Below are 13,113 nucleotides of genomic sequence, written 5' to 3'. Positions count from 1 at the left end.
ATTGTTACTGGATGACCCCTGAAATGAAATGCCATAAAAGTAAAAAGAACATTCACTAAGATTGTATTAAAAGAAAAATGGGAGAAAGTAGTTGAAATAAAGCCATACACTAACCAGAATGCACTTAATTTTATTTACTACTACTATAATATATGAAAACTAATTTTGGAATTGAGGAAATGGGAAATCCAATTATTTAAGTTAAAAAATATATACAGGAATTAACACATTTAGAAAAAAGGAGCTCTAGGCTCCGAACTGTTAGCACAGAGCCTGACACAGGACTCAAACCAACAAACCATAAGATCGTGACCTGAGCCAGAGTCAGACACTCACCCAACTGAGCCACTGAGGCACCCCAAGGAAAAACATTCTAAACATGATTACTAAATTTATGGGGATACCTGAGTGTGTTAGGGAATTCTGTGTCTGAAACATGGTTGAGGGTGTAGGGAAAAGAAGTTTGACTTATGATGAAATTAATTAAATCCATGTGGAGGTCCAGGGAATAGGGATACACCAAAAAATTTTAAGACAAGGAGTAGCATCATAAAATAATTTTTAAATTAAATACTTTGTAATGCAGAAAATATGCTGCAGGGAGGGGAAACTAGAGTCAGGAATACTAATTAGGAAGCTCTTACTGTTGTTCAGTGACTCTCAAACCAGATTACATATCAGAACTGTCTGAGGAACTTCTTGTACAAAATACAGATTGTGACGTATTACTCATTGTATTGACTCAGTGGGTAAAGAATGAAGTCTGATTATCTGCATTTTAAAAATTCCTTCTAGCTGGTTCAAGTGTACATAAAGTTATTAGTTTATGTGTAATGTAGTATTGGCAATGAAGAGGAGGACAAAGAGATAAAAAATAAATTAGAATGTAGTCCCTAGGACTTGGTGACATACTAGATGTGAAGGAGAGAGTAGACGCATGGTGACCAGATAGATGGTCAACAAATGAGTTTGAAAATTCAGTTGGCCTGTTTGTGGAGAAAGAGGCCTCTGACTATTCAGGTAAGAGTACTTAGTAGTAGGAGTCTACTAAAGCTTAATAGAAATAATGATTTGGGTGTCATTTGGGTAGCTGAAGGCATACTTACAGATGACCTATCCACTGAAGAGTGGATAAGGTAAGAAGGAGGACATGTTAAAATACATTTTTATATAGATTGGATTCCCTTAAGTGAAATCTAAAATCATTTCATAAGTGAAAATTCTCAAGTATAATTGTTGCGTACCTTTTAAGCATAAAGTGGGAAGAACAGTGGAGGGGCATCAGTCCTTCTATAAATCTCCTGATATGTATATATATATATATATACACACACATACACGCGGGGCTCGAACCCACGAACTGTGAGATCATGACCTGAGCTGAAGTTGGCCGCTTAACCGACTGAGCCACAGGCGCCCCTATATATATATATATTTTTTTTTAAAATAGTCAATGAAATTGTCAGAATGGGAGAAAGTTTAGAGGAGTTAATATGTATATGACTTACCTTAAAACTTAAATCACAGAATGTGATCCAAAGAATAGATCATTTAATCAAAATAAACAGAAACATTTCTTATGTAGTAAACATGACCTGCTATTAAAATTCAGTTTAAATTATTTAACATTCTAGTTCACCAAAACTTGTAAAGTCATTATAATTATGTTAGAAAGATAATAAATTATGTTAAGGTAAAAATTCCAGTTTTACAAGTATTTTGTTTATCCAGATTTAGTCACAAAAAATAAGATATTCAGATAGTTAAGAGTTTTAAATTTTTTGTTTGCCATTTTGGTATCTGGTATATTAATATAAAATTGTAAATTATTCAGTATTTTGAATTTTTATAAAAAGAATAATGAATGTTATAGAATTAATTTCTCTCTTACCCACATCCTGTAAGAAATGGTAGATGTAGAAAAAGCAATAATAGCACTGGAATGACAAAACATAGGAACACTGATTCATTTAGGAGACTTAAACTACAAAAAGTTCAAGAAAATGTTGTTTATACTTGGCTTGAGTACAAGAGTCAACCAGTTGTAAGACTGCTTTTGCCAGAAGAGAAAGGAATGAAGAACTAAAATTCCCTTAATAACAACCAAGGATTCCCTTTAGAACAAAACTAAGCTATTCTTCTGGGGGCATTGTAGATTTGAATTTGTATGAGAAGTCCAGGTGTCCCATAGGGCATTACGGACTCCAAAATCATAAACATCAAGTCATTGTATACAGTTCTAATTTTAACAGTTTAAATTACACTTTATGCTACTATTTTCACCACAGATGACACTTCTAAAGTTTCTGCAAACTTCAGTTTCTCTAAAATTTGGATGTTAAGAGTGCTTTGATTAGTATAGTCTTCTCTGAGCTAATCATACATGATTTTAATAAGGCTAAAATTCTGAATTCCCTTCAAGAACTAACCCCAAATAAAATTGTCCTCGTGCAAACTACACCTGAGATTCTAGACTAACATCTAACTTCCGACTTTAATGTGAAAATACATGAGAAATTTTATTAGGCAAAGGTCAGGAGAAGAGCAAAAGGAAAATGAAACAAAGGACCACAGTGGGATGTGACATATATCTGTGCTTTTCAAATTGTAATATAGGTGAATCTTCTGTGTTTTTTTTTTTTTCTGAAAATGCAGATTTTGCTTCAGTAGGTCAGGAGTGAGGCTGAGAGTCTTCATGTCTGAAAATGTGATGCCTCTGGACATGGCTTTCCATCACTGGAAGGTCTAGATGATCTCAGAGCTAGAAAATTGAAGAAACAACAACAACAAAAAAAATAGATTTGCAGTACTGCAGTAAATTAGTTCCGCCAAAACCTTATAGAATTCCTTATCCACTGTCATGATATTCCATGTCCATTGCTTCTAATTAATCAGCTCACTTCACAGTAAATAAAGTGTGACAATGTCCCCCTGATAATAAATTACCTCATCTTACCATTTTCCCCACCATCCTGATACAGGTGGTTTGCTAGAATGATGGAATCCTCTTTTGAAACTCAGTTACTGTGGGGCACCTGGGTAGCTCAGTCAGTTGGGCTGTTGACTTTGGCTCAGGTAATGATCTCACAGTTTGTGGGTTTGAGCCCCGTGTCAGGCTCTGTGCTGACAGCTAGCTCAGACCCTGGATCCTGTTTCAGATTCTGTGTCTCCCTCTCTCTCTGACCCTCCCCTGCTAACGCTGTCTCTCTCTCAGAAATAAATTTTTTTAAAAAGTTAAAAAAAAAAAAAAGAAACTCAGTTACTGCACCACCTAGATGGCATTACTATGCATAGTTCAGCAAGGCTCTCCAGAAGCCTGTATATTTTCTGAAACAATGTCAAATACATAGTACAGTCCAATAGCTAGGATTCATGAGTCCAGGAATCACGTAGTGAAAATTGGTACCACTCACTATTACCACTAATGACACACTAGCATAATTTTTGCAAGTCTTCTTGTGCCTTTATGCTCTGCTGGTATAAAGGTCTTAGAGCGAGAGGGAGGAATGCTTCCACCAACACACACAATAATGATTCTGCTCATCAAGAAGTTAAGATTGGGACTGGCCCACTTTGTGTTCCTCCTTCTTCTGAATCATCATGAAAAGAAGGGAGTCACTCTGCTAGCTGGTGAAACCACTGAGAAATTGGGCTCTTCTCCACAGTGAAGATGAGGACAAGTAGATTGTTCTTTAGTAGTGCCTTTCCCTGTAATTAAGGTCAATGAAAAAGTCCAACAAACCAATTCAGGTGGGATTTCTAATAGCCAGACACTTAAGAAATAAAGATAAAGAAGTTTAATCAGTGAGTTGTTTCCTATACAATAAGGGATTGTGAAATGGGTAGTGGAAGAGATAATTGTGAACACTAGCTATGACTACATGACTAGTTACAGAAATGAGAAGTGTAATTGCCATAAGTATTTACTCCTCAATTTGGTTAGAATCTTTGTGTGTGTATGTGTACATACCAACATCTTTGTATATTACATGTATATATAACAAGCATTTTTGCTTTCCTTTCACTCATATTCTCTTATCATGTAAAATAAAATGTAATGAATTTATATCATGGTAATTAATTATTTTGTTAATTTGACATCATAGTGTTTAAGTTACCAGATATCAAGGAAAAGAGTAAGCATCACTCAAAGATTTAAACTCATTTTCTGTGGAAAGGGTTAGTGTATTTTCAGTTTTATACAGTATAGTTATATTATGTTAAGTGGAATTATGATCTTGCTATTGTCTTTACTTGGAGTTTAAGTATGGTTTAAGAAATTGTGTGTGGGTGCCAAGTTGACAGTGGATGGACTTGTGATGGTTCGTGGGCCAACATGACTAGTCCACAGGATGTCTAGATAACTGGTTAAATATCATTTCTGGTTGTATGTATGAGGGTGTGTCCAGAGGAGATTTGTATCACATTAGCAGACTAAGTAAAGTTGATGGCGCTCCCTGATGCTGGTGGGCATCATGTAATCCATTGTGGGGCTGAATGGAACAAAAAGGCAGAGGAAAGTTGAATTCATTCTGCCCAACTGGTTGATCTGTGATATTGACCTCAGTTCTTAGTACTTTGGACTTAATGGAGTCTATACTATCCATAGGTTCTCCTAGTATCACATTTTAGAAATAGAGCATTATCTTTCCTGAGTCTCAGCCTTGCAGATGGCAGATCATGGGACTTCTCAGCTTCCATATTCATGTAATCTACTATCTTGTAATAAAGTCTTCAGATATAGATAAGATTTATGTACCTTATTGGTTCTGTACTCTGGACAACCCTGAGTAATATCTATACTAACTTCACATTTCACAAACTTTTTCTTTAATTTGAAAAATAGAGGGAAATATGATGCAACTCTTAACCACTGTCTTCAAATAAGTCTGACTTAGAAGGTAGCTTCTCAGCCCTTCTCCTTACCAGCTAACGGTGAAGGTGGTATAGGAGCTGAGGGCTGGAGGCTGAGTTGGCAGCTGGGACTTTTCTGTCATTTCTAAATGTGTTCTCAGCGCCACTGTCCTCTGTGCATGTCCCTGCTGCTCAGTTCCAAGTAGTTCAGAGTTTTGCATGAGTGAATGAATGCAAATACCTTATTTGCACAATGCATATTCCTCATGTTCTGGTGAAGCAGGCTGCCACAAATGTTCTTTTGCTTTTAGAGAAACCAAGAGCCACTCCAGAGCCAAAGAATAAATAGCTTAAGAATTGTCAAAAAAAAAAAAAAAAAGGTAGCTTCTCAGAAGAAATGTCATTGCATTAATGTATCATGATTATTATATATAAAATTCATCGAGAAGGATGGTTTAAAACTTATCCAGCTTGACAATTAAATTCTCTATTAAACAGATATACCTGGAATTAACCTCACTGACATGAAGCAGTGGTCTTTTAATTGCCTGTCATCACTGTCAATTATACTTTCAAGAAAAAGTTACAAAATTATCCACAGTACTTCATCCTTTGGAACAAAGGCCCCATTGAAACCTGTATCCAGCTGCCTAAATATGGGAGTAAGGTATAAAACTGAAAATGGAAATCTGTACATGTTTCCATAGTGCTGTTTAAGTAAGGAATAGAGGATGTGTCTCTATTTCTAGCTCTAACATCCTTGATTTTAAAACTTTACTTCACTTGATTATTTAAAAGAATACTTATCTAGTGTAGTCCCAACTCACAGCATAAACTTCCTGAAGAACAAACTAGTAATGGACTAAACCCATCACACTTTGTTTCCCCAAGCCCTCAAACTTATTCTGAAGCCAGTAAAGGCTGCAAACACTATTTTGACTGAGAACAATAAAAAGAAAGTCTATATTAGAGAGCTGCTCACACATAACATAATATATTTCTTACCAAGATTCTACCCTAATTACCCACAACTCAGATTGACAAATACTATTCTAGATTTGATTGGTGTTTGTTTTTTACCTAAGTGTGTTTATTCTTTGAGCACAGTCCAGGATAATATTGTCAGTGACTTTAACTAGATATTATAAAATGAGAAAAAAATGCATAAACATGTACAAGGACTGGGAACTACGAATTCATTAAATCTCTAAGTAAGAAAATTAATATGTTCCCAATAAAAGGTGTTTATATTGTTATTATGTTAATATTTTCAGAGGGTAGTTTAATCCATATTCAGTAGTGGTCCAGACAACTGGATGAACTTAGCATTGTGCTATTATCTTTTACATCTAAATATTCATTAATAATACACATGCAACTTCATAGTTTTCTTTTTAAAACTTTGCAGAACATCTTGTCTAAAATGTGGGCTTTGCAGGGATGTGTATTTTAGGTCTTTCCTAACATGACACTGAAATGACAAAAATGATGTACAAAAATAAAAAATTGTGTAACAGAAATGAGAATGGGAACACATTAGTGAACAGGAGATTTTAGGGAACTTCTGGAATGGATAAAGTAGTTGGAAGTTTAACGAAAGACACATCAGAGCAGGGAAATCTGTGTATGACATATGTGCAAGAGAATGCTTCACAGGAAGTCTGAGTTTCTGAGACCCCCCCAAAGCTTGTCCCCAAAGCTTGAGGATATCCCTAAGGGGGGAAAAAAGAGGGCAGATGACCTGGCCTACTTTTGTGATCTGCACCTCCAGAAATACATCATAATATTTGTTTTAAATACTATGTGTTTTGTATCTTTAAACAAACATCTAATTAAAGGGCTTCTTTCTGGTATTATGCCATATAAGAATAATTTGCTTTAGGTATATAGTGCTTGTGATTGTCTTGAAAGTAACAGGAAGATGAGCTAGTCTGAAGCAGACACCCCAAGCCCAGTAATCTCTTAGGGCTTATTACAGGATTGAAAACGAGTGATGCACTCTCACTTCATTTGAAGTACTTGTGCTGTCAGATTCATTTCAAATGTGTATGTATTTCCTAAGTACTTATTTAGGACCTCATGTGCATAAGCTTGAGTTATAATCTAAAAAAGTTTATGGGTCAAAAATAAGTACTAATAAAGGCCATTGTGACCTAAAAAATAAAATACACAGTGTTTCAAATGAGTTAGCATTCCTCTCCTTTTCAAGGTAATTAGGAAATGCATCACAGAAATCTTTTCAATTGTAATGAAGATGGGTGCACTTGGGGAAGCATTCTTTGTGGAGAGACCATATGAACAAAACCATGTACCTGAGAAGGTGTTCTGAAGGCTTTCAGTAGCTCATTTTGGTGATAACACTGAGTCTATTAGGAAAATAGTGGAGGAAGAGGCTGAAGAGATAAATCAAGATTTTGTTGGGAAAGACCTTAAGTAATACCATGGTGAGATACTGCAGGGAGATATATATATATATATACATACACACACACACACACATATATATAACACACATACATATACATATATGTATGTGTGTATATATGTATATATGTATGTACACATACATACACACATTTAAGATGTTTATTTTTATCTCCACCTGACATCATTAATGTTAGGACATATGTATATATAACATATATAACTACTAAAATTGTTGAATGCAGCAAATATGTAATCTGCACAATAAAGATAAACAGATTTACATGTGTTTACATATAATGTAATATATACATATAAAGAAGAAATAAACATCTGGATATGTATATAGAGAGTTCTAGTCACACCATATATACACATAATCTGGTAGCAATGACAATCCATTGAAAGTTATTTAAGAAGGATATTGTTTAATCAGACTTCTGTTTATAAAGAATAATCTGACAGCAATGTTTGGAAAGTAAGAGAATATCAACAGAATGTAAGAGAAGTAACAAGACTGTAGCAAATGACAGATGTGAGTAGTTTTAGCGTGAGAGCCTCAGTGGTATCAGTAGGAAAGAGGAAGGGCATGGGTAGACTGAAATTGGATCACTCATACATTTTTGCCTGTGTTCACTCATACACAACTGTGACTCCACTGTGGAGTAAATGTGATGTGAGTCTTCAGGCTGCATGGCTGTCAAAGACATGATATTCAAATTCCTTTCAGAGGTGTTAAACTATTACCATGCTTAATGAATTTATGAAGCCACATTGAAAACATAAAAACATATAAAATATTTTGTTTTCCTCTTGAATTATTTTAGTATGACATGAACACTTGGATAGACTTCTTTGTTTTTGAATAATAAACACATTTCAGAAAGCTAATTGTACACATACCTTAGTCATTAAAATGCTAAAATGCAATTATACCTGCAAAAACTTTGAAGGCTAATCACTTAAGAACATCTAATCTGTAACTTTGTGTCGTTTTAATGAAAAAGTAGGTATTAGTATGACTTAAGTATTTCTCTTTAACGTTTTTCTCAGTGAATCTATGACTTTCTTATTTCTCAAGCTATAGATAATTGGATTTAAGAATGGAATTATGATAGTGTAAAACAAAGAGTCCATCATATCCTGATCATCTGATTGTGCAGATACAGGGCGCACATACATTAAGACAAGAGCACCATAATATAACGAGACAGATAAGAGATGTGCTCCACAGGTGGAGAAGGCTTTTCTTATGCCTTGTAGAGACTTCTTCTTTAAGATTGAAAAGAGTACTTGCGAATATGAGACAAGAACTATCAGAATAGTGAACATCTGTATTGAGCCAGCCAAAATGAATACCATCAGAAAATTAATAGAAGGATCAGTACAAGAAATCTTTAACAATGGTATAATGTCACAGTAAAAGTGGTGTACCGTGATGGAATTGCAGAAGGTTAATCTGAATAACAAAGCATTATGAATTATGGCATGAAGAAGACCACCTGAAAATGACAAAACTAACAGCCGGATGCATACTATATTGGACATAATTACTGGATAAAGTAATGGTTTGCATATGGCTACATAGCGATCGTAAGCCATTGTTGCCAGCAGAAAGCATTCCGTGGTTATACTGATTGCAAAGGAAAAAAACTGTATCATGCATTCAGGAAGAGATATCATTTTATTCTTTGCAAAGAAGTTTACTAGCATCTTCGGGGTCACTGTGGATGATATCCAAGCATCCACAAATGCCAAACTTCCAAGGAAAAAGTACATGGGGATGTGTAGCTGAGGGTCATTCCATACAAGAGCAATCAGACCAAGGTTCCCCACAATGGTCAGAATATAGATAACCAAGAACACTAGGAATAGGGGGACTTTCCACTCTGGTTCATATGTGAGCCCTGTGAGAACTAACTCTGTCAGCAGTGTCGCATTATCTTTTTCCATATCCTCACTGGGTGTTGCCTGAAATGAAATGGAATACATGTTTTAAATGTCAATAAGAATTTATAATGTGAAAATATGGGGAGGAGATTTGAAATATAAATATGCACATCAGAATGCCCTCTTAATTTTATTACATATTTAATATAGAGAATCTGTTTTGGAGCAAATGAAAATAGTACAATTATTTAAATATTAAAATTCAGTAATGAACAGATTTTGAAAACTGAAAGACATTATACGTATGTGTTAAATTTATGGTACAGGATTCAGTATGAAACAAATTCTGTGTCTTGAATGTGGATGTAGGGTGAAGGGGAAAGAAGTTTGATGGGCTAGGGTAGTAAAGTTACCTAAATAGCTTATAAAGATCTTGAATATTATTTATCAGGGAACAAGAGGAGGGTATAGCACTGTAAGACTCTCTTTTAAAGTGCATATATGGTAGTATAAAAATAGGCTGAAGGAAGGGGAAATTGTGCTCAGGAGTACTAGGCAAGAAGAAGTTACTACCGTCTTGCTGCTTTCAATTCAGAGTACACATCAGAATTGTCTGGGAAAACTTTTGTGCAAAATATAGATTTGAAGCTTTACTATAGAAATTGACTTAGTGTGTCAAGAATTAAAGCTAATAATCTGTATTTTAAACTTGCTCCACAAATGATTTAAATACATGTGACTTGACAAGTCCGCTAGCAAACTGACATTGAGATGAACAAGAAGATGAAAACAGACGTCAAAGAATTCAGAATGTAGTGGCACTACCTCTGTGACATATTGGAGGTGAAGGAGTTTTCAGTGAGGAATAGAGGAATACCTGGGTAACTGGGTAGATTTTCCTCAAAATTGATTAAGAACTAGAATGCAGTGGCCAGTTTGTGGACCTCTAGGTGATATATACTTTGTAGTATAAATTACAAGAGCTTAATAGAAATAATGACTTAGAAATCATTGGAGTAGATAAAGGCATACTTATGTATGATCTATCCATTAGAGAATACACCAAGTGTCAAGAGAAGGGTAAGGGTCTGAAGTGACAGAAATATATTAAAGTAGTACTGAAGATGTATACCATTTTCACATAGCCAATCTGATCCTTTTTTCTCCCACGTATTCTTGGTAGCAGGCCAAGTCTACCACCCACTCTAGGAGCCAAAAGTTGTCCCCCTCACAACTAGAATGAGGGCACCTAATGTAAGTTTGGCAAATCTAACTTCCCCACACTGGGTTTGGAATTTTGAGTGAGGGAGTAAAAGGGACAAGGATGAAAGAGAATTTGGGTTACTAAGGCAGTCACTATATAAAATGAAGGTTCCAGGGGCTCCTGGGTGACTCAGATGGTTAAGTGTCCGACTTTGGCTCAGGTTATGATCTTGTGGTTCATGAGTTCAAACCCTGCGTCCAGCTCTGTGCTGACAGCTCAGAGCCTGGATCCTGTTTCAGATTCTATATCTCCCTCTCTCTCTGCCCCTTCCCTGGTTGCACTCTGTCTCCAAGAATAAACATTAAAAGTTTTTTAAGAAAAAATGAAATAAAATGAGGATGCCAGCAAATGCACCCATGCCAGTGACCCACCCTATCAGTATGTACAGTGGCTCCCACACAGCAGGAGTGACAACAACCCTCATGCAGACAGTGTTGGAACATGATTTTAGCTGTTCACAGACTGCCTTGCTTCCTTCTTGGCTGCCTACTTTTTTCTAACTGGTTCCTTCAGTCTCCCTAGCATTTCTATATTAGAGAAAATCCATTCAAAAACACCATTTCTTGTTGAAGCTAATAGTTCTGACAGCAGTGAAAGATAGGGAAAGACCAGGAAAGGATATGATGAAATGAAGAAGAGAAGGAAAACAGGACAGATGAGTGTCATGAACAGAAAGAAAGGAAGATATTCAGGAAAGACAAAGAAAGTTCTGGTGCCAGTCACTAAAATAAATGCTCTGGTAGGACATGGAGTGAACACATGTGATTGAGCATGGAAACTAAGATTTTTAGTGGCTTTAGTGAGAGCCATTTCCATTATGTGATGCAGTGGAGGGCAGAGAATAAAGAGAAGTGAATGGGAAACAAGTTATACAACAGTGAACGGGAACAAATTTGAGCACTCCAGCAATGTGGAGGACAGTTGTTGTATATCTACTGTGGGTGGACAAATGCAAAATATTTTTCCTGTGTATCATTTAATAGAAGTGTTCTGAAGAGAGAAGCAGAGAAGAAGGCATCAAGAAGAGAAAAAAAAGCAGAAGGAGAAGTTTGGGTGGGTGGAGATCACAAGATGCACAAAGACCAATATGCAGAAAATAATAGATAGGTCGATGAATAAGTGTGGGAAAGACAAGCAAAGCATGATTCAGAATATGTCAGAGAAAGTTTATGGACAACGAAAGAGAAAAGCTCAGAATTTGGGAATAAATATTTATCTTAACTTCTGTTTTTACTTAAAGTTGTTGATTTTCAGGTGCCTGCATGGCTCAGGGCAGTTAAATGTGACTCTTGATTTCAGCTCAGGTCATGATCTCATGGTTTGTGAGATCAAGCCTGACATCAGGCTCTATGCTGACAGTGCAGAGCTGTTTGAGATTCTCTCTCTAACTCTCTCTTTCTGCTCCTCCCCTGCTGGTGCGCTCACTCGCTTTTTCGCTCTCTCAAAATGAATAAATTAACTTTAAAAAAAATAACAGAGTTATTAATTTGGGGAAACTTGTTTTATTGAAATTTCCTTCTTTATTTTTCTATGAAATATGTGTATGAAAGAGATTTTCATTTTAAATTTCACTTCACAAACTTTGTGCTGTTCATAAATATACTAGCACTGCCTGAAAGTTCTTTTCATATTTAAAAGTGGCTTTGCATTTGATATTACAGTGATTAGAACTGACTTTTTCTAGAAATCCTTCTGGTTTAACTTGAGAGTATTTTTTTTTTTTTTGCCACCAGTTATTTAACAGAATAAAACTGAGCCAAAGAGTGGAGTGGAATACAAGTGATATAAGTAACCAAAGCCAATAATTGCAGTTTTTAAATGTACATTTATTTGAAAGGACTTGCTTCCATGAAATCTCAAATCACTAAAGAATTGAAGATACTCAAGTTCAGTTTACGTGTGGGTACTTATTAAACTATAAATGCTGAAAAGAGCATGAAGGGGTACTTACTGCCTATTACCTCCTACACGTAGATGAATAGTCAATAAAATTCTTGTCAGAAGTGGGATAAAGGAAAGAGTTAATATTCAAGTGATTTACTTTAAAAGTTTTATCAGAAAGTGTGATGAATTAAGTATAATGAAGGCTTTAATCAGAATGACTAGAAAGATTTCTTATGTAGGAATTGTTACGAAATGATTTTTTAAGTTTATTTATTTTGAGAGAAAGAGAAAGAGAGACTGGGGGAGGGACAGAGAGAGAGGGAGGGAGAGGATTCCAAGTGGGCTCTACACTGTCACTAAGGAGCCCAATGTGGGGCTGAAACCCACGAACATCATGACCTGAGCCGAAACCAAGAGTCTGACATTTAACTGATTGAACCACCCCGAAATGATTTTTTTTTTTTTTAAGAGAGAGTGCATGAGTAGGAGTGTGAGGCAGAGGGAGAAAGAGAGAATGCTAAGTAGAATGCTTAAGAGAGAATGCTGAGCATGGAGCCCAGTGGGGCTTGATCACACAACCCTAGGATCATGACCTGAGCCAAAATCAAGAGTTGAACACTCAACCTACTGAGCCACCCAGGTTCCCCTGTTATGAAGGGATTTGTAAATGCAATTTAAATTATTTAACATTCTAGTTCACTAATACCTATAAGTTATTACAGATCTGTTGAGAGAAATAAAACATTGTTAAAGTGAATAATTCAGTCTCACAGCTATTTGCTTATCAAGATTGTAGT

At 35.7% G+C, this 13,113-nt stretch overlaps 1 protein-coding gene across 1 annotated transcript; it reads right to left on the bottom strand.

Annotated features, from left to right (window-relative positions):
- Positions 1-8,301: 8,301 nt before the first annotated feature.
- Positions 8,302-9,234, bottom strand: LOC120227168 (olfactory receptor 5H2-like). Its single transcript, XM_039225330.1, has one exon. The coding sequence runs from the start codon at positions 9,229-9,231 to the stop codon at positions 8,302-8,304; it is 930 nt and encodes a 309-aa protein (XP_039081261.1). The 5' UTR covers positions 9,232-9,234.
- Positions 9,235-13,113: the final 3,879 nt, after the last annotated feature.

Source organism: Hyaena hyaena, unplaced genomic scaffold (assembly GCF_003009895.1).
Source record: "Hyaena hyaena isolate Hyena2069 unplaced genomic scaffold, ASM300989v1 scaffold_2037, whole genome shotgun sequence".
Lineage (NCBI taxonomy): Eukaryota > Metazoa > Chordata > Mammalia > Carnivora > Hyaenidae > Hyaena > Hyaena hyaena.
Note: the sequence above shows the minus strand (reverse complement) of the source record. Positions and strands in the feature narration are given on the sequence as shown.